Source organism: Poeciliopsis prolifica, unplaced genomic scaffold, assembly GCF_027474105.1.
Source record: "Poeciliopsis prolifica strain line A6 unplaced genomic scaffold, Auburn_PproV2 SCAFFOLD031, whole genome shotgun sequence".
Lineage (NCBI taxonomy): Eukaryota > Metazoa > Chordata > Actinopteri > Cyprinodontiformes > Poeciliidae > Poeciliopsis > Poeciliopsis prolifica.
This window is the reverse complement of record NW_026562406.1, coordinates 4,573,230-4,595,569: the sequence shown is the minus strand read 5'-3', so window position 1 is coordinate 4,595,569 and position 22,340 is coordinate 4,573,230. Positions and strand designations below refer to the sequence as shown.

General features: G+C 37.6%; 2 protein-coding genes across 4 annotated transcripts in view; one reads left to right on the top strand and one right to left on the bottom strand.

Moving 5' to 3' along the window:
* slc15a4 (solute carrier family 15 member 4) overlaps positions 1-247 on the bottom strand; it is a 30,267-nt gene extending 30,020 nt beyond the window's left edge. Inside the window, exon 1 of the mRNA XM_055050615.1 lies at positions 96-247. The gene's annotated coding sequence lies outside the window, so the exon portion shown is untranslated. The remainder of the gene's footprint in view (positions 1-95) is intronic.
* A 174-nt stretch (positions 248-421) lies between these two features.
* glt1d1 (glycosyltransferase 1 domain containing 1) lies at positions 422-22,103 on the top strand. Of its 3 annotated transcripts, XM_055050612.1 has the most exons (12): positions 422-862; positions 2,080-2,231; positions 2,361-2,466; positions 4,698-4,749; positions 6,963-6,999; positions 7,154-7,210; positions 11,557-11,655; positions 12,797-12,846; positions 15,354-15,397; positions 17,902-18,022; positions 18,971-19,069; positions 21,464-22,103. In XM_055050612.1, the coding sequence occupies exons 1-12, from the start codon at positions 795-797 to the stop codon at positions 21,626-21,628; spliced, it is 1,050 nt and encodes a 349-aa protein (XP_054906587.1). In that variant the 5' UTR covers positions 422-794; the 3' UTR covers positions 21,629-22,103. The 3 variants fall into 3 exon arrangements, with proteins under 3 accessions (XP_054906587.1, XP_054906588.1, XP_054906589.1); XM_055050613.1 differs by lacking the exon at positions 7,154-7,210; XM_055050614.1 differs by lacking the exon at positions 11,557-11,655.
* The last annotated feature ends 237 nt before the right edge of the window (positions 22,104-22,340 follow it).

Here is a 22,340-nt window from a genome sequence, read left to right as displayed (position 1 = left end):
ATCACATTACCTGAATTATCCTACTAATGTTACCGTTCAGAAGAAAAACAAACATTAAGCTAGCTGTGACACAAAAAGCGTGTGGTTCATATTACCTTTATTTATTAAAGTTCTTTCCAGCAGTCTTCAGCAACCTCAGTCACTTTAGTCTAAGTTAGAAAATCGAGTGTTTAGTTTTCTGTCGTATTAAGTCAATACTTTCGCTAAAAAGAACTAGAAGTTCACAACAACAGTGTCATAGCACTGTCGCGTGATACCCTACTCAGTAAAAGCTGTCACAGTTGCGTTCCTGAACCGATCTATAGTTAAAACCGGAAGTGATGGTCTCGTGAATAGAGCAGTCAAGGAGTACATCCCTGTGATATAGAAGTCTACTATTTTAGCGCATGCGGTGTACCGCCGGTAAAAGGAAGTTCCATTGAGGTGATTTTATTTTATCGTTTCGTTATAGTAGTGTAGTGATATACGTGTTATCAGGATGTTCTCTTGACCGAGTCTTTAATATTGGTCACGACACAAAAACAGTGCCGACGGCATTTAGTGTTCTGCTGTTATTATTACAGCCGTTTGTTTCCAGGGGACGGATATTAGAGACGGACTTGTAAACATTCGGAGCGTGGTCCGTCACTCCGGTTGAAAAAACACGAGCGGCATGCTGGGCGCTGTTAGTTTTATTCTACGTGGACGTTTCGGTAACGAGTCCAGGAAATGTGATCTGAGCTGGGTGTAGCAAGGGAGCTGAAACTCAGAGACCTGCCTCGCCTGCACTGTCATTCACCGGTTACAGAGGGGATATGAAAGTACTCTTTCTGGCCTGCCTCAGCCCCAAAACAGGGAACCATACGACAGCAGAGAGAATAAGGTAAATCTACCTGCTGATTCAGGTAACTTGGTAATTAGCTGTCGAGGCTCGGTCCGACAGTACACTGGTTAACTATTAATAACCAGGGCTCTATGTGGGGAGCTGTTCTTCACTGCTAATTGGTTGGAATTAGCCATACTGTTGTTGATGCCGTACTTTATTCAACGTGGCTTTTGGCCGCAGCACCTTTGTTCAGTCATGTGGTATCCCTCGTCATCACCGGCGGAGGAAGTAACACATCCTTTATGTAAGTGAAATTGTTCTGTTTTGAGAATCAGCCCAGACTTAAAAATGCCATCTGACTAAAATCACCTCAACAAGGTATTTTAGGTTCTGTGTAAAGTCCAAATGGGTGACCTGGTTTGATTAGATTCTGTCAACTGCTTTTGTAAGTGTTGCAGATCAGCAGTTCTGGCTTTTAAATGCAAGTGTTTAAATGTTTTTAACTGATTAACCACTAGAATAAATAGTTACAATTAATACACGTAAGTAAGTACATTTAATAATATAATGTAATTATGTGATAAATAAAAAACTACTTTTTTAAAAACTGATATTCATTTTTAAATTCCTGTCATTTCAAAATTAGTATTTAATTGTTTAAATATTAGTATTTAATTGTTTGTGCCCACTGACTTTGATTTGTAAGGCTGAAAGAAGAAAAAAATAAAAATATTTAAACAGTTGTAGATGCTTTTTAATGTTTTAATAAATTTCACATTTAATTATTTAGTCTCTTTTTAAAATGATCAATAATTTAAATCAACATGACTACTTAATGTATGGCTTTTCACTTTTATCTGAATGCTTACAAGCATTGATCATTTTTTTCTGTGGTTTTCTACAAAAATGATCAAATAATTATTGCATTCAAAAATGCTGTTGTCCTGCACCGGAATAAAAACTTAATTTCACAACAAGCTTTAAATCAAAAAGACACGTTTAAGAAGTTCTAGTCAGGCTTTATAGAGTTTGATTCGTTTTAACTAGGACAAACATTGCCACTTCCTTATCTCATCATGTTCTTCTATGATAATTCTGGAAAACAGATTGGTTGGCATCAATTACTGTGCATGGTACTTCTGGAAAAGTGGTATTGAACTGTAGCTGTAACACAGCACTTAAAAAGGCTAAAATCATAGACAAACACCTTTTTTCTTCATTATTTTAAAGCACAAAACTACAACTGAATGTTCTCTCATGTGTTTTATGTTTAGGTCTCACATTGAATCAGCAGGACACAGCTGCGAGCTTAGAGATGTGGCAGATTTTCACTCTCCCGCTGACGTGGCACATCTAGTATCCCAAAATCCTCCATTTGAGGGTGCGCTGGCAATTCATCTTTTCAAAGCTGGCAGACTCCTCCTGGGTAAATGACTGAGGCATCATCTGTGTCGTTATGATCAGATCTTACTCTCTGTTGCTAATAGTTGTCAGATCAACAAACATGTAATTATGTCCTTTTTATACGAAGTTTCTTATTTTCTGTTTGCACTAGACCTTCGTTTACCCTTCGGGGTCATTTTTGGCGGTACGGACATAAATGAAGATGTGAAAGATGAGCAGAAGCGTGTGGTTATGAAGCAGGTGCTGCTGAAAGCCAGGTGACCCTACCACTAACCACAATTTCAAAATGCTTGATTCCAAAGACTTTCAGTTTTTGTTGTTGAGTCAGAAGACCCAGTTAATAATGAGCTCTAACACTCTGTTTTTGAGGTGTCAGTCGTAGCTTCGGTATAAATAATATAACTTACTTTTTTGTTTTTTTCAAACCCGTTGTTGTAGAGACTTGATGCAGCTGTCGGCATCTTGAAGTTCAAGGAAGAAGTAAATGTTGCCACCCTAATATTTTTATTCATATCACTCTAATTAAACTTAATCATTATCTAATAATGTTTAATTATGTGATTTTTCTGAGACGTACATTACTAGAGATGGAATGGTTCGCAAACTCCACGGTTCAGATCATCTTTCTTTTCCTTTTTTGTTGAATAATCAACAATAACAATACATAATCCACATCATCCATTTATTTAAATATAGATTATTCTTAGGTCATGTAAAAATTGGCAGTTCAGTGACTGTCAAGTGACTAGAGACAAATCTTGCAACTTTTTTATGTGTTATTGAAGTGGCCAAATTGGAATTGGCTTTTTAAAAATCTGTGATCTGCCAGAAAGCTGCAATCTGTGCACCTGAAGGGTTTCATTTCTTTGTTTGCCTGCTGAGATTTTCACTTTCACCTTTGGAAATATATTTTTAGTTAGAAAGGTGCTACACATAAAACATAAAAATAAAATATCAACAGTATGTCCCAAATTGTGACAAATGAGCAGAGTATCAAATTTTTTTATGAAATACTAACACATAAAGCTAAATCTGCACACAGCATTACTTCAATTGTTGCTGAAAAATGTAATCACTATGTTGAGAAAAGTTTGAGGGTGAGCATTTTTAATTTAACTCCAGCTGTGCAGGTTGCGAGTTGTTTCCTTCTTTAGTTTAACAGAGAGTACTTCTCAGTATCATGTGAAATGACCTGACATCAGTCTCTCTCTCTCTTTCTCTTTTCATGCTGATGAAAAGGGCGTGGCAGGGAGCTTATCTGGGACATTTTAAGCACACAAACCCCTATTGGGAGCAAATGGGGAGATCGAGCTGTTGCATCTTCAAACATCCATGCACCTCCCACTGTTGATGCCTCCTCACACACAGACCTTGATCTTAAAATTCGGTCACCACACAGAGCCCATTGGGCTGCTTAATAATACACTGCCACACATGCAAATTAATATCCTCCCTGTGATTTTTGCCCTACATTTTCCTCATTTTTCACATCGTTTTATTTGCCTGAAGCCAAAGGAAGTTTTCCTTTTGCTCTTGTTTGCGCCAACAACATCAGGGTGCAATGGAGCCTGAATACCTGTTGCCAAGTTGGTGGTTATCCTTTGGTGGTTACTTTATTGATCTTTTGTGGCAAAGAAGTCACAAGATTGCTGAGATATTTGCACCAAATACGGTGTAGTAGATATTAACAAAATAATTTAATCTACATTTATAAAATGTTAAACAGGAGTCTGGGAACAATGTTTCAAGACAGAGTTTAAAATAGTTGTGAATTCATTTGCTAAGCACACCGTGTGTTTATTTTTAAAACTACTGCAGAGAACTTCAGCAGTTCCACTATCGAGTTTACAGATGAGATGGGTGCAGCAGTTAACAAATATTTTATCTGGCAGTGCTAACTCAAACACTTGCAGACAAGAATGTTGAACAAAACCTGTCTGCATACAGACACAGGGACTATTTTAAAGTCTCATCTAAACTTGTATGTAAGTAACCAGTATGATAACCTGAGTCAAACAGACCGGCCACATGCAACTTGGAAGCTATACTTTTAAAAAAGAGTGCTACCTTGATGGGTGTTTCCATTAGTTATTAGGTAATGACTGGCTGTGAAAGATTTTGGCTTTCTTGTCAGTAAGACAATTAACTTTTCTATCTGTTGTAAGCTGCAACTTGTCATAAAAAATGTCTTTCCGTGGTTATGCTATATTTGATAACAATAATCAATGCATGAAACACACAGTATAGAACAAACCTGCCATGTTTAATTCATTTCTACAGTGAATGGAGACTGGCATGAGAAAATTATGCCAATCTCCGATTGCAAAAATCAGATTTTTTGTCAATTCTACTTTCACTAATCCTGCTTTTTCCACAAATGTCAAAATTATCATTGCCTGTAAAATGACTAAAATTCACTCATATTGATCAAAATCCTTGTTCTGATTGAGTCATTTTTTTGCATTTTCCCCCTCTTGTTTCTAATCAGGTTTGCTGTTGCTTTCACTGAAAAACTAAAAGAAGAGGCAGAATTTGTTTTGGTATGATCAAACCCCCTTTTCTCCCATTTCTCTATTAAATTCCTGTTATTCCTTGAGTATTTTCTCATTAATAATGCTTTGAACCTATTACTTGTTCCATTCTAAGTTTGCTGCAAAATTTAAGTTAAATTACCATAAAATAGCCATAAAAGCTATTTTATGGCGGTAACAAATGCAGTTATTCACTATTTGCTCTACATTCATTTATGATAAACAACAAGGTATTCTAGCACAAAATCACTACCAACTTTGACAAACACAAGACATAATTTGATGACTTTTTCTTCCTCATGGTATATCTGCAGCCCAATATTTTGCAGCAGATTAAACAATCACATTGAGATCATGTCTGCTGAGAGTCAAGCGTATAACAGCCTGTTGGGAGTCTAGTCTAACCCTAACCCATTATTGGCATTCTTCCTCAGTTGCTGAAAATACACTGTTTTTATGAGAGGCAGGTTTTACAACAAAGAATGAATAAAGTTTCTTGTTCAGTGTCATTTTATATTTAACTGCATTAAAAAACAAAAATACTTATTCTGAAAATCACTAGTATTTCAGGAATCCTATAGTGGTGTAGCATTGGGATTGCCTTTTGAAACCATGTTCAGAAAATCTTGTGTTTTTTAAGAGTGAATAAAAAGTGCTGATTGGAAGCTAACTAATCAGAGTTAGTCAAATTAAGGCTAATTGGTATCTTTTCCATTCTGTGTTCAAATGTGTCACAAATTAAAAGTTCTTTCTATTCTTTGACGACACATTAGCCTTTTTGTTAGCATTTCAAGCTTGTGACTTTGAATTGTATTTTCATGACTGTTTCACTGTTACAAAGAACTGAATGTTGCTGACAATTTCACTCACTTTTATGAATTGCTCTTCCTTCACAATATGCATTTTGTATTGCAGACCTATCTATGCAGAGGTTGTAGAGGGATTATGGGGGAAAACGGGTGGGACAATCTGCAAAGGTTTGCGGTCTGTTACATGGATACATGTAGACTTGCAATACATATACCATTCACACATGCCCTTGTCACTCGTGGGGTCGGGAGGGACCTGAACACATAAGAATAATTCAGAATGGCTAGTTAATCTAATGTGAATGTTGTTTGCCCCAGAAAGTTGCTGCACAAAAAGACAGAGTCCCAAATTAAAACCCATTTACCAAGTTAAATTGTGCTACCAAGTGCACCACCTTGCTGCCTTCAAAGTAGCTCTTTTGAGTCCTTTAATTTGACTGTTTCTTTTTATTGAGAGACAAAGACTTACAAGCTAATTCAGTATGGTAAAATAATTTCTTAAATTACTTTAATAAACCTGGCAGTTGGGTTTGAGTTCCTCCCCTTGAGAGCAACAGTGATATTTTTCTTTATTTTTGATTTCTTAATCATTTGATTACATCCAGTCTACATCTATATTTATGTAGTGGTCATTAAGGTTTGTTTCGCCATCAAGCTGTTAAATGTTGGTATGTGTCTCATAGTGCATAAAATGCAGTTTATCCCTATTTACTGATTAACCTTTATGAATCTGTTGATTTTATGTACACTCAATGTTGATTGTTTCCTCGTTTAGTTTCTATTCCTTTCAAAATTACTTTGTTTTATTCGTAAAACAAAAAGCTTTCATATTTGCATTATAAAGCGAAAAGACATCCGGAGTCTGACAACATCAGTAAATGTAACAGAAGGGCTTTCATTATACAAACACAATATTGGGCCCTGTCTCACAATCGTCTGGTATTAAAAAAAACATTACAGTGTTTTATTTTCAGACGAGATTGCAGCCACAGGCAGCAGATTGAAGCCACTGGCATCCTTTATCTCCACCATTTAAGTGGTGAGAGCAGGAAGACAAGGCTGGCACGAGAGGCATTGCTCTGCTTTTTTATTCTGACACAAAACATGCGTTGTTGATGGATCTGGTGTGATAACATCCAGGCAATTAAATTTTCATCTCCTTGATTTATTTTGCAATATAACTATTATCTGATCAACTGGATTCCTGACTCTCCTTTTAAAGTTTGTGTTTTGTTTGAATGTGCTCTGAGCATGGAGAACATTAAGCGTCCAAAACCAGAGCAGCACCGACAGCAACAATCACATCTTTGTTTGAATAAACGTTGCCAATCACTGCTGATTTATCTGCTTGTGAACTCTTTGTTTTTCACTTTTTTTAAAAAACTACTTTTATCTTTTCTTCTCTTGCTCAAGGTGTCACCCGACAGTAAAATCTATGTCCAGCCTCAGGGTAAGTTGTCGTGCAGCGAGAATGGTACTTACTTTGTGAAATGGTGGAATATTTCTACATAATTTAATATTTGGATCACAAATAATTTGTTAGGTTTGATGGGTTGAATATGCCTCTTCTCATCCTAACAGCATTGCTGTTGTTTAATTTAAAGGCATCCAGACAGAAGAGGCTGAACAATTTTGTTGGACTGAATTCTTGAGGAGCTCAGGTACATGAGTTTAGTGTTATTCCCGTTGCTTAATGTAAATCATGTTCCATCTCACTAAATAAATAGAAAACTCATTTTGGTTGTGTAATTTTTGTTTTATAACATGCTTTTTTTATTTTTAGGATTGCAGTTAAAATCCTGCAATCCTTCTACATCCTGCAATCCTTATATTAATGTAATATCTTATATTTCAATAATACATTAAAATGTTTGAAATATCCAAATTTAATTTTGAATAAATTTATTCAGTTGGGATTGCATTTTTGTTTTTCTTTTTTCCCTGGTGTTGCATATTTTCCCATCTTACAGAAAATATATCCGAAGTGTTTTGTTGAGTGCTTCAGGATTTTAAATGGAAAAGACATGATAATATAACATTCAGGTAAAAGAGATGTGACACAATTGTCATTAGTCCAGAAAAAAACACAATGACATTTGATGTTTAGTTTTTTTTAAGTAGCCCTTTATCTAAAGCTGGACCAGCAAAGTTTAAAACCACAGATACTCACACAAACAATCCAAGTAATCACGAAGCCCAAATAATTGTATTTATTCAATAAAAGCTTTTAATATAAGCAGATTACAGACTTGAATAAATGTGGTTTATTATTGCTGCTCTACATTATTCATGCTAGTATTACTACAGTAGTTTTTGACCAATGAGATCAAGTTTGAGACATTTTTATCCACACATTATGAATGCTAGTTATTCTTTATTACCAAAGTTGTCAGTAATTGTCATTAAATCATCGGGTTTTGGTGTTAATTCTATGTGTAACATTGAGAATGCCTTAGAGTCGCTACTAAGCACTAAGACGAGCGTCAAGCTGCTGCTTTGAATAACACTGTACCTGCAAACATTCGCTCTACAAACATCTGAGAATTTAAATTGGACAGTGCAAGATGATGCCTATCCCAAGTGCATTAGTGTTCCCTTAGAGCCCCAGTGAGTACAGAGAGGAACAGCTGATTAATAGCTCTCTAACCTCAGGTTATTTATCACCAGGTTTCCCAGCAGCTGCAAGTAATACAAATTTTTCCCTACTCACTTCTCCATTTGTTGTTCTTGAAACAGATGACACTATTAGTGTGTGTATATATCATTGTGCTGAAACTTTGGAATCTGAGTCAGATATTTATATATTTTTGTTACAACCGTCTGAGCATTGCTCTTGTTTTTGACCAGCAAAAGGCCACATGATGCTGTTTTGTTGGTGTTTACTCTTGATGATAGGATTTATTTATTTTTTATCAGTGAGAACTAATGCATCACGCTGCAGTGCCCTGACAACACAAGGTCTCCTTGCTTTTATTTTTGCAGAATGCAACCCCCACAGCAGAAAGCTTTATGCTGAGAAACATAACACTACATTCTACAACCTATGCTTTATTCTTGTAAATATGGCTTTCCAAAGAATCGTACTTGAAAGTGAAAGTGAAAAGAAAACCCTATTTCTTTTGAAATTTGAGTAATTATTTGTGCCGTATCTTGATGTTTTTTTTCCTTGCAGCGGTTGACCTGCTTTGCCATCTCCGGTAATCAGTGTCAAGAACTTTTCTCATATTTTTAGTTCTTTTCAGGTAGAAAAGCCACTTCGGGAACAATCCCACATGCTTTCCATGCTGTCGGCTTTCATCCCTCCTTTGTCGTTCTGCGCACTCGTGGCACAGCAGGGGGCACCATCCCATGTGTGCATTTTCTCCATCCGCTGCACATTTTTTCTTTTTTTTTTTTTTTCTACTTGGATTGTTCCATCTGGCATGGCATAAATTGATCATTTCTAAATTGCCAAATGTAGAGTGCGTTCTGTTTTGAAGAGCCCTGAGAAGCTAAATGGAGATTTGGAATGGGAACATGTTTTTTTATGTGGGCCTCGTTGCTGCAGTGGAACACTTTAGAGAGGCTTCAGCTTGTAAAGATGAAGGAGACAGCAATGCTTCTACCTGAATAAAACCGTGCTAAACTGCATGTGCCCATGAGTTGTTCCACGAATTCAGTTTTCTTTCCAGAGACTTCTACATCGAAACCCAGGAGCTTTGAGCCCATTTAAGCGACTGTGTGTACCAGACTGTCTGTGTTTGCTTTAGCTGGTCTGTTTGCCTTGTGAGGTGGAATTAAAAGTGTAGATCAGGTGCTCCACACAGGTGAGCAGTGATACCAAGAGCTTCTGAAGAAATTGCACTTTCCTCACAAATAACGTGTTAATAATTACTCAGGCCCTTTTAATGAATAAAATAGCAGCCATGTTCTTGGTGTAATAAGTGAAACAACATGTGCAAAGAGGAGCCATAATGTTTTATTTATAATGAGAAAGTTAAGTTCCTTAAATTTGAGACTATCTTTATAAATTTTCTGTTTGTTGTTGATTAGTGTACATTCAAAGATTCAGCTGTTTTAGTTCTAAGAGTGCACACTATATCACAATTCATAGTAAATGCAATATCCATTTGTTATTACAGAATATGATATATTTTTATATATTGCAAATGACTGTTTATGGTGCAATAGCACCAGAAGAAATTAGCTGTGATATAAGCTTTATAGTTAAAAAAAAAAAGAAAACCTGTTCCTCTGCCGTCATGCATATTTTCTTTGGCCACGGCTGTTTAGAGGCTTTTCACATCATTACATGCAGACAGGCAGATAGTGTGTAGCAAAAGTATTCACACCCTTTGAATCTTTTTTCATGCTACAACCACAATGTCTTTTCTTTGAATATTCATGCGAGAGACCCATGAGAAGTGCATAATAGTAATGTAGAAGGAAAACACCTGGTTTGCAGATTTTTTACCAGTTATAAAATCTATAAATTGTGATGTGCTTTAGAAGTGCCCTGGTTATTTAACATAAAGTTTTACTCTTGTGTGATTTGTTCTTACTATAAGTGCAGCTGTTCTATGAAGACCTCATTAAGCGTTATTAAGACCAAGGAATTCAACTAAATAGATGCTATAAATTTCAGATTTTGATTTCTTTAAACAACAAAAAAAAAAAACTGAATTATTTTCCTTGCATTTCATCATCTTTGTATTCTGCTTTCTGTTGATGTACCAAAAACAATCCCATTATAACACTGAGGTTTGTCATGAGTAAAGAGGTGTTGAGGTTTTTGCAAGGCATGTTTTAGAGACATAACTGGATTGTTCATTATGTCAGGGTCAAAATCTAGCAGTGAGAAATTGTTTAGAGCAATTTCGGACTTCTTGTCCAAAGTTGCCATGTTTGGATATATTTTTTGCATGTTTAGAAATGTTGCTCCTTTCAGCAGATCAGTTCTTTTCCCTCCCTCTGAAGTCATTTCACTGCTCTTGGGTTCAAGGTACAGACGTGGGTGTCTTACTGAAGAGCGCTCTCCCAATATGAGAAAATTTAATGCATCCCACAAATATTAGTGCTTTTCGGACAATCGGATTCTAGGATCGGGGTCAGGCCCTAGACCTGACGCTGTCATTTTAAGTTGCTCTTAATAGCATTAAAAGAACTGCTTCAGCCTCCTGATCTGGACTTATCTGGCAGCAGGGGATTTCACTTGAGTATCGCCGTGCTAGCTCTCAGCTCATGAGGATTTATGTGTGAGGCTTTGTTTTAAAAGTTTTCCAGTTTGGGATTTTTTTTTTCTCTCCCTACACAAATTGCTAGCACTGCAATTCCTACTTTGGCTTGGTGTTTAATATATAAAATAAGGGACCAGTATCTAATTTTTTATAAGAAATATTTATCAAACACCCTCCACTGGCACCTCTTTTGGGTTCCACATTTCTTGATCTGTTTTTTGGTGAGTTGCATAGCACTCCAAGGCTTGTGTGTTTTGCAACATAGGCGGCGTTATTCGGATTATAATAATATTTTGGTGCCGTTAAAGGGTCAGGTCCATTACAGTAGTGGTTGGCATTGGCCACAGTTGTTCGCCTGCCAGTTTCTGACTAATCTCAAGATTGAACACGAGAGCTGGATGATGCGGGGAGCGGGCCAACTCCATGGCAATTCGGTTTCAGCTAGCGCAAAGTTTCCAAAACATTCCATGTTGTTAGCCTGACTTGAATGAGGGGGCTACCTCATTATTTTTCAATCGTTTCAGTGAGCAAATCCTCATCGCAGCAGTCAAACAGTGAGGCCGTGACGCTGCAGTTTGCACTGATTAGGCTGCAACCTTTCAATAATTTCAACAGACTCCGTTCCCTGTTGCATTGTGAAGCCACATTAGTCACTGCTGTCTTCTCGTCCTCGTGACCTTGGCTGATGTATTGCTTTCATTATCTGCTGATGTACTCGGGATGTTCATTATGCAGTGTTTTTCATATTATGTCGCTGTCTCTTTCTGTTTGTGTGTCTGGCTTTTCTCCAGGTGTGAGGACGGAGTGCTTAGATGAACTGCGTGTCTTCCTGTTGGTCTGTGGTCTCAGAAGAGTCAAGGACCCTCTCTATTTGGCAGACGTTTTTTCAGGTTGTTGCTTTTGCAATTTTAGTACCGTATGCACTGCAAATGTGCACAGAGCAAAGCAAAGGGTTTGTTTTAGCTTCTAACACAGTCTAAGACATGAATATGCTTTGATATGAACAGTTTCATTCAAACGCTGACGGTTTGGTTAGGATTGTTGTGCTGCAAGAACATGAAGTTTCTTCCAAATTTTATGGCTTTTTGCACCCTTTAACAAATGTTCTTACGATATCATCCTGTGGTTAGCTTTATCCACTTTTTCATCAACTCTAATCAGCAAACAAAGCATCCCCATGTCATCACCATTATGCCATAATGTTTTCTTTTTCAGACAGATGTCCATTGACATTTGCATGTAGTTTAGCTGCAGACTTTTCATCGCCACTTTTCCGCCGCTTTAATACCAATAATAAAACATACACACGTGAAAATTATACTTTTTTTCCACATTTTTTCCCTAACTTCATTAGTACTACTTTGTGTTGGTTGAGCACATAAAATGCAGTGATTACATGACAACAAATGAGAAGTTCAAGGGGTTTAAATACTAATGCAAAGCTATAAAATTTATCAAAATGCCAAGTGTTAGCCTTGACAGCTTTCCTTTCCAGCTCATTCACTCAAAAGGTATCCTGTGGTGAAAATGATGTTAAATCTTTACAAGTGACTTTGAAATAATTGAACCTTTTTGTAAAAGTAAATTATAATTATTGTTATTGCTATTATTGTTAATACTTGTATACAGACAGGCTTTTATATGTTTTTTTTTTTTTTCTCCCTGTAGAGGCGGCCTTTCCACTTTAACGTGAATTCAGTGAAAACTGTTACAGATTCTCAGAACCTCTAATGCTTTAATCCATCATTCTGTTTTTTTTCCCACAACATGCAGCTATGGTAATAAGACAGCACTAGAGGGCGTCAAATTGTACATTAATGTTGAGATGAGCTGCGTGAGGATTTTATGTGCATTTGAATTAAAATCTAGTGCACTCATGCCTGAAAGCTAAAGCAATGTGGTGCTGTGAGACAGTACAACTGTAAGAAGTCTATTAAAATATATGCAGTAATTCATAATCATTGCTGTTCACCCCCCTCACACTCCAAACTGCCTCTGTTTACATTTCTCCCTTTGCTTTGCATGTTTCAGAGTGGCATTCAGAGAACCTTCACAACATCCTGATCATAATCGGGCCAAAGGTAAGTCATGATCTCAACACTTTATGTTTAGATTGTTGCAATGTTATTTTAAAGTATGAATATTTCTTTCCTTTGTTTTGTCTGTCATAAAAAGCACTGTGCTTCTGAATGTCCAGAGAAACCTGCTGTTTGAAGTCAGGGAGCCTCTAATTGGATGTAGCAGAGATACAGACTTTAGCTGTTTAGCTGGAATTAAAGAGCAGCTCTGGAGGGAAATGTCTCCACTGTCAGCAACAGTAATGGTGTTTTTTTTTTTTTCCTCCTCCCCCCCCGCCCCTCATGTCATGTGTGCCTCGAGCTGTTTCGCTATTTGCTAAATTGATCCACAGCTGACCCCAGATTAGCACTTGCCTTTGACTAATGAACTGTGCAGAGCTCTCCCATTTTCACACAAATAAACAGAGATTTATCTAGAAATGTGAAGGTTTAGATTACATGCAGAGTTTGTGGCCCGGTCACACGGCATCATACCTCTGAACTGTTTATCTCCCGTGGAGGGATTGACTGCACCTTTGCTGGGAGTGGGGAGGGAAAAATAAGCTGAAAACTCTCATCATCATCTGATTTATAAAAATAAATCAATCAAGACTTTGATGCATTTATTGTGCATGAAAGGATTCACATTTGGTGATTACAAACCACTGGAAAAGGTTTTTTCTTTTTTTTTTTTTGCTTTTGGAAGGGTGTCGAGAGGAGGGATTTAATTTCACAGACAAACATAAAGTGTCACATAATTTTGAAGTGGGAAAAAAATGACATGGGTTTAAACTATTTTCACAATTAAATGAATCAAGAGTTCATTTGTATGCATCTTCTTCACTCTAAAGTCCAGAGTTTTCAGAAGTCCCACAAGGAGTAAATGCATTGTAAGCTGAAGTCTATAAGATGTTCTTTGAAAGTCTTAGATTTCTGCTAGAACATTAGTGAATGCTGTTATAAAGAGCAAGTAGCAGACAGGTCAGGGAGGAAGGGAAACGAAAACTACTCTGAAAACTTCTGTCTTGCATTGCTTGAAAAAGTCCGTAGACTGGAATAGGCAAAATGATTGGAAACCATTCATAATTGTCCTTTTTGCTGCTCTTCATCGTGATGTACCACAAGGTATTGGTCTCACATGAAATTACAATAAAATTAATTCAAGTTTAAGATTTAAAAGTGAGAAAGAAGTAGACTTCAAGGGTTTTGATACTTGAATACACTGTAAAATGTCTCGGTCCTCTGTTCACTTTGCTGTTTCGTTTCCAATCTCTCTCATTGATTCCTGTGTTTGCTGTCTTCATCTTCTCTTCCCCTTGACTTGGTTTGATCTCACATCAGTGAGTCGTACTTAAGCATCTGTTCATTCTCTCAAACAGTGGTGCCAGGCAAAAGGTATGTTGTGCCTATAGTTTCTCTCAGAAAACAGCTCTGTAAGACATAGCCAGAGGCATATGCTCTAACTTACTGCCGCTTCGTGCTTTCCGCTTCGCTATGTTGATGCTTGATGAAACGCTTCAGTGGAAGGAGAGAGACGTGTGATTCATCTCATTCATCTCGCCCTGAAGCACATTCATGTTTGTTTTTCTGTGAAATAAGTAGATCTTAGCAGCTTCAGTGTTTCCACGTCTTTAGTTAAAGATGTTTTAATATTTGCACTTTTTATTTCATTAATAAAAACAGAAAATCTGCAGAGGATGTACACGCAGAAAACTCAGTGAACAGGAGGCAGAATAAGCCATGCCTTGCTCTGTCTATAATGACGCACTATAAATTCCCCCTCATAATAAGCACTCTGGCTGTGCAACATCTGTCAACAAGAGAAAAATTCAGGTCAGCTGTGTTTGTCAGCAACATCTTACTCCTTTCTTACTAGGCTTTAGAAATGCAATTGAAAATGCAGCTTGTATAAAGGGAGAAATTGCATGATTGGATAAAAATACTTTTTTTTTATCAACTTTACCTGCCACTTTGTGAACTTTAGAGAAACTGAAATGAAAAGAAGCAATTTTTTTTGATGCCACAAGAAAAATTGTTTTGTCCCACATGCAGCAGAATAATAAAAAATTAACAATATTCCTAAAACAAACCCAGATTGCACCAGAGCATTAAAATGCTGGCCATTCTAAGGGTTTGATTTGATTGTACACTATCTTAAAAATAAATTAGATGTAGTCATTTCAGGATCGCAAGATGAGAGAGAGCGTAAAAACTGCCCGTTTGCTTGGTGGCATCTCTGACCCAAATTGTTACGCTTCGACTTCTCTGAGGGCAGGCTAATGCAAGCAAATCCCACATTGCAATTAATCAGATTGGCCTCCCACCCCATCCTGACCCCAATCTCTGAAAATACAGGATTTCCCAAGAGAGTGATTTTCTCATGAAATAAATTCTTGTGACATTGTTTATCTTATCTGTCTGATTAAGTTTTCTGTTGGAAACCTTGCTGAAAATAAAGCTGCTATGGATCTGAAACGCCAGTGTTTGCTTGCCCTCTTAATCCTAAACCTACAGATGTATTTATTTTCCAGGTTGACCCTGCACTCACCGCTGAAGTGGAAGCAGTTGTTCAACGGTAAGGACTATGACACAAACACAAATACTCGCCCCTACAACGCCACTTTTTTCCTTCTGTTTTTCAAGCTGCAAACATTGAGTGACGTCAAAATGTGAATATGAGGCATTCCATCTTATTTTTCAGGTACTTACTAGTGATAAATGATATATGGGTCAATTTTTAGATGTCTGTATCGGCCCCATAAGTAAAACTGGCATCTCGCCGTTTGTGTTTCAGGAGGGGAAGGGGTTGGTCATGTGACAGTTAAGCAGCACAGGATTGCTGGGTATTTAAGCAGAGAAGCAATGTCTGTGGTGTGATTTTATTTTATTTTCCACAGTTTTGAAAGGCTAGGGCAATGCATATATCAGTAAATATTGATTACCGGTGCAACAGCGATGATATTGGATAGCGCTACTGGCCAGCAGGGTAGGGCGATATGGACTTTGAATTTTATCACAATATTTTGTGTTACTATTTTTCTTTCAATAAAAATGTTTTTAAATGTTCATTACTTCTTTTAAGTAACAGTACGAGTGTGAATGTAAACCATTTCTATTTCTGAAAAACGTTCACATTTAAAATAGGCTTCCTCAGGACGCCGCTTACTTAAAGAAGTGTGATTTATTAAACTGCACACAGTAATTATATTTAATCATATTTCCGAATGCACTGATATTCAATGAGGCTCTCATGAACCAACCTGGAGAAAAGAGAAAAAACATTTTTGATAATCCTGTCAGACTCTTTGTTCTTTTTAATTATAATTTATCGACACAATGATAAATCAAATGATATAAAAGTTTTCATGAGGAACAACACAATCAATATCCACCCCAAAAGGCCCAAAATGTTCATATCGGTGCATCAATAGTATTCACAGCTGCATCTCAGAGTTCAGAGGCTTTATTTGCAATGGAAACTGGAATATTTAGGTTAACAAAAGTTACTCTAAGACATTCAGCTGTAGACGAAATTGGGTTTGGCTGTGCATTCATGGTTAGCAGTATAACCGACATGAAAGCCAGAGAACTGTCTAAAAATGAGCTCCCATGAAGCTGAGGTTCAGTGAAAATAGGTTTACGTCATTGTTCAAACATTGGTTATAGCAAGAACAACCATTTGATTTCTCTCCGTAGGCACAGAAACTACTAAGGTTGTAAGTTCTTGCCTTGAAAAGGCTAGAACAAGAAAAACATCAGCAAGTTGAAACTTTAAGATATCAATATTTCTGACAAAGTGCCTTCTTTGAGTACTCTCAAAGAAGAAAACCACTCAGTAGACAGAAGGAGAGGAAGGCAAGAGGTTTGACAAAAATTTTCTGGTATGAGCCTCAAAAATCCTGGATCAAAGTTTTGTGGGCTGAGCTGCATTCGGACTGTCCTAAATCAAAATTGGAGACAATTGTGATCTTTTAGAAATAAAGCCGGCAGTACAGAATGACGGGAGGAGATGACTTTAGCATTACAATTAAGATCTGCCGGGAATCTCCTCACACAGATCTTTTCAGAACAATAACTGATTACTAATATCACTGTTGTTGGCTGAACATCTATTGGTCATATAACTTACCTTCTTACTGTTTTTGTCAGAAATTATTTCTTAGTTTCATTTAGGTTTTTAAATCCCATGGGTCACACAAACCATATGTCATTACATCACTCCCTGGATCTTCCAAAGCCAGCTTGCTCCCGGTACAAGTCAGCATATGCGTAGCTTTCACTTCCTCGCCAGCTGAGTCTGGGATATAATGAAACCACACTGGTTTCAACCCCTCTCAGCACTTTGTTCCAAATATGCAAGCTCCTTTGTGAAAAGCAGATGAGGGACTATCTGGACTTTCTGCAGAGCTCAGAAGTCTACATGGAGAAAAATCTGTTAAAGAAATATAAAACCCAACTTGCAGTTCGACCTTTCATCACATAGCAAGGTGATGATCATAACAGCAAAGACGTTGATCCGGATCAAGAGGTGCAAGGTTTTGTCTTGGACAGGCTTAAACCCCACGCAGTATTAATTTCATCTGCAGAAAAAAAAGACACTGGAAGGACTAACCATTTAGAACAAATTGCAAGTTAGAAATATGCTCTAAGATATTAGTCATCATTATGTTTATTCATCTGTTTTAAGTCAATTTGGTAACACTTTTTCTCATTCAAATATGTGGTATTGAACTTGAGTTCGCCCTTTACAGTTAAGGAAGCCACATGTTTGCAGTCAAATCCAAAAATAACCTAATTGTCTTGACCGTTCTGGTACTTTTAGAGGGGATTGCACATAAAATAGCAATCCGAGCAACCATCTCTTGACTGCGTTTGCAGTTTGCCTGCCAAACGCTTTCACCGCAGCAAAACCCTCTGCAGCAGGAAGCTATCCTGCCTTGTTAAGACTTTACCTGAACTCACTGTGCGTGTCACACTCAGTGCCGCCATGTGTCCTAGCCTGAACTTGTCGTTGCTGTTCAACATCATTCACGCCTAGATTGTCCTCAAGTCACACAGAACTCGGCTTTACCTCTGCAGGGCCGCTGGGGTCTTCCTGGCGCAGGAGAGGAGCCAGCAGGAGCTTCATGCCGCCATGAAAAGGTGCTTTGCCGTCGTCAACAGCTCTGTGTCAGAGGGCATGTCGGCAGCCATCTTGGAGGTAAACATTTTGAATAAGGGGGGGCGGGACTTTCAAGGTATTTTCAGAGAAATAATGTTCTTACAATCATTCAGTTGTGAATGCTTTTAGAGATATTTCTCTACTTATTTCTCTACTGCTTTACAACAATATCATCAAGCTAATTGAAGGGCTGTTACAAAAATGAATTGCCTGACTCCAGTATGTCTATTCCTGAGTGAAATCAAGCCTCAAATTCCACTTAATCTTCTTTAAACACAGTCTATTAAGACAATCCACAGTGGGCTTAAAGTCTTCTTACTATGTTTGGGTGTTTCACCCCACAGTCTGCTGACGCCAATATAAATCGCTAATTCTGTAAGTGAGAGTGGAGCAGGCTCTCCGGCTCTGTGTGTGCTTTTCCTGCTCCGCTAAAAACGAGCAGGAACGTTTTGTCCCAGAGATCGATCGTACGGGTACATCAAACAGAGTTAACAAAGCGAATAATGCAGTTCAATTCAGAGAGAAGACGCACAGACTGATATATTCATCACTCTGTTTCGCATTGTGTTTTTTTATGATAAGTTGTACAGCTAATGTAAAAAACCTATTTTGTCAGAAAGTGAGATTTTCCTAATATAAAGACAATAAAAAAGGATCTTCGTGATAGAAACGGTGACCTTCTTAAATATATGTTTGTGCTCTGGACAGCATATGCTGAGGCTTACCCTTCGTGTGAACTCTGTCAGTAACATGTCTTCCAATGATAGTGTGACATTTAAATTAGACTTATGTAACTTTCTATTTTTTTTCAACTTGAATTTCAGATTTTTTAAGGCATGATCACAAAAATTAACTGGAAAAAAAGCCACATGAAATATATCACTGTGTAATGAATCGCTTTCATATGCTGCAAATACCGAGCCACATAAAATTAGTCATGCTCTCCTAATTTATGGAGATGAACGTTGATTCGCCTCTGCTTCTCAGGCAATGGACCTCAGAGTTCCTGTTCTGGTGAGGAACATACCAGGAAATGCAGCTGTGGTGAAGCATGGAGTCACTGGGCTGCTATTCTCTTCTCCTCAGGTATAGTTGATCAAAGGAATGCAATCATTAAAGCACACCCTTTTTGTAAATATTTCATTATATCTTTCCATAGGACAATGCTGATAATCTGGCACTTTGATACAAAGCAAAGTAACTTGAATAATTATAAATTTTCTGTCCCATCAATAAAAAAGTGCAAATGCTGCTTTTAATGTCTTAATCACTGACAACAAAAATGCAACTTTCCAAATTTGTACCCTATTAGCCATTTTCCATTCCTGGTGTCATGTGAGTCATTAGAGTTGAAAACATAAACAGGACAAGACGTTGTTATTTTTGACGGTTGACTTTCTTTGTGTCCTTTTTGTTTAATGTTAAATTCAAGGCCAGTCTCAGGTGGGACTGGCGAGCAGGTGTGTTAAATTTAGTGTTATCAGTCTGGCAGTGGTCACTGGAAGTTCAACATGGCGCCTTATGGCAAAGGACTCTGAGGAAATAAAATAAAAAGAAAAATTTGTAGCTCTACAAAAAGATGGCCGAGACGATAAGAAGACTGGCAAAAGTCTCTCCGGCCACTGCCTTGCTAAAGAAACTGGACTGAACGTGCGTGTTTCCAGACCTGGTCCCTATTGAGCGTCTGTGGGACATCCATAAGTGGAAAGTGGAGGAGCGCAAAATCCCCAACATCCATTAGCTCCGTGATGTTGTCATGGAGGAGTGGAAGAGGATTCCAGTCTGTGAAGCTCTCAGTGCCCAGTAGAGTTAAGGCAGTGCTTAAAAACTAAGGGTGGTGACACAAAATATTGGATTTCTGGGCATAATTTGGACAATTTTCCTTTGCAGTGGTTTGAGTATTATTACTTATGTGGAGTTATTTTAATGAGACTTCAGATTAACAGTTATACAAGCTGCACACTGAAACAAAGTATCATATCTTCAGTGTTCTTCCATGAAGAGACGTAAAATAATTATAAAAACGTCCTATCACCTCATGCTAATTAATCACAAAAATATAGCAGCAAACTGGAAAGCTCTAAATAATGCTCTTGTCATAAAACCACACAGTTTCTTGCTTTAGCTATGTTTGTTGCGTAGGGAGGATAACAAATGCTAAAGCCAGTTGTCAGGGAAATAAAACATAGTAATGCTGTGACTTTATGTTGTGATGGCTGAGTTAAGTCCTCTCTGCACATGTGCTTAGCTGAACTGCTGCCAAAAAGGTCACACAGATGGTTGCAGCAACTTTGACCAGATAAACTATGACCTCAGCTGGTACTGATAGCCTGCAAGTGCCTGTTCGTCTGCCATCTTTTCACTCTTTTCTTGTTTTAGCAGCTTCTCTTGATTTGCTTAATTGTGTTTTCAGTTTGTAAAACCTTCAATGAGTCTCACCATTATGGACGTGTGCATACACTCATCGTGTGCATTAATTTGACGTTTTAAGTGATCAATTTGGGCTGTTCCTACACATCTGGCATAATTATACAACTGCAATAAATCCAGACAATTTTTTAAAAGCGAACTAGTTACTTTGCTTTAAAGCCCCTTGAGGAGTCTAGTTAACTGGTTTACCTTGGCCAAACACTTTTTGTTGCCATCAACAAGCTTCCAGACTAACTCTGGTTAGCAATCAGCTTTTACAAAGCTCTGACCTCAGCTATTTTGAAATTATGTGTGAACTATTGTTAAAAGAAATGTTTATGTTGTATATGACATTTCCTGTCTGAATATAAACATTTTACACATTAGCTGAACTCAGTACTGCTGCTGAGATCTCAAAGCTCTCATATGGCCAAAGAGAAGAGCCTCTTCAGACATGATCGCCTCGCTCGACGTGAAAGCTGAAATAGTATGCAGCCTGTCAGAGGCTTAAACTTGGTGCGCCCGTTGGCTCGCCACAGCACTAAATGTTGGCTGCTGTCTCGCAACAACACACAAGGCACTTTGACTTCATTTCCTAACACTCTTCTCTCGGCCTGCTGGGCCGACAGATGAGCAACTAGAAATTTGCATGATTGTGTGGACGAAAAACATCTCAACCAGAGATCAGTCAATTTTTTAATTTGCTTTTTTTTCCCTCTTCTTAGACAAATAATTGGACAATATTGCTCAGCTGCAACATACGCATTGTTTGTTGCCCTCTTTCGTTTCTAAGTAAACAAGCAACGGCAGCCAAAAATCATACAAAAAAAAAAGTTGTTGGACATCCATATTTGGATCTGAAGCCATAAATATCTTCTGCTTTTGGCAATGTACAAAATCTTTTGAAGTATTTAATAGTCAGTGTACAGGCTTCTATCTTGGGTTCTGTTCCTTTGCCTGGGATTTTTTTTTCTAATGCTTTAAAGTAATATATCTCCAAGCAACTGCACTGGTAAGCTTTAAGTAGCTCTTGGCAGTAAATGGGTGTGATTTTGGCTTTATCCTTTACAGGAATTTGTGCACCAGTCGCAGAGGCTGCTGTCAGATCAGGAGCTGAGAGAGAGAGTGGTAAGGAGTGGAAAACTCTACGTGGAAGAACATCACAGTGTGAAAGAGGAGAGGGAAACATATCAGAGGCTGATGGACAAGCTGCACAAGGTCCAGTTTTTAACCTAACTGTATACTTTCTCAGGAACTTTAGATGCAGACAAGAGGATGTACTGTATGTATATTTGTTTACTTATTTAATAAAGTTATTCTTATCTTTATTTAAATAAAATTAAAGTTTTATCAACCCTCCCTCACTTTAAGCTATATAACACTGAACCAAAAGAATGGATGTGTTGGAGTGTCACATAATATATACGACGTCTATGAAGCTGCTGTCATGTATGGAAATATAATGTAAGTTCAGTGGCTGTGAATCAATTTTGCATAAAGGGAACTAATAAAAAATTGCAAATAAAACAAAGTGTTCACTGGGTGATTATGTGGAATTAATTGATTCTTGAATTCTGTCCCATTCTGGTTATGCTGGCTAACTTGTTTATTTTGAATGAAGTGCAGGAAATGGATTTTCAAGACCCCAGCAAAATCTGAATCGGTTTAAAAGGCAAAGGGGGAAATTAGGTCCTTCCAACTTGCTGTATAAATTTTGGTTTTGGCAACGCACTGAAGCTGGGATGGATAGAAAAACTGTAACATGAAACAGACATTAAAGAGGTATTTTAGTGATATACCTGCGTTCTATACCAGATATGATAGACGGTTGCTCGCTAAACCTGTTGAAACTTTCTGTTTCCCTGGTGTAAAAAATGGAAAGTTTTTAAAATTCTGTTTAAAAACAAATGGCGTTGAGGGGGCGGGGGGAAATCGAAAATAAGAAGCT

Bases quoted from the DNA above. Each gene is read 5' to 3' on its own strand.
- glt1d1 (XM_055050612.1), top strand. From the start codon at position 795: ATGAAAGTACTCTTTCTGGCCTGCCTCAGCCCCAAAACAGGGAACCAT. The intron at 863-2,079 runs GTAAATCTACCT...TTTTATGTTTAG, and splicing joins ACGACAGCAGAGAGAATAAG to GTCTCACATTGAATCAGCAG. The intron at 2,232-2,360 runs GTAAATGACTGA...TGTTTGCACTAG, and splicing joins AGCTGGCAGACTCCTCCTGG to ACCTTCGTTTACCCTTCGGG.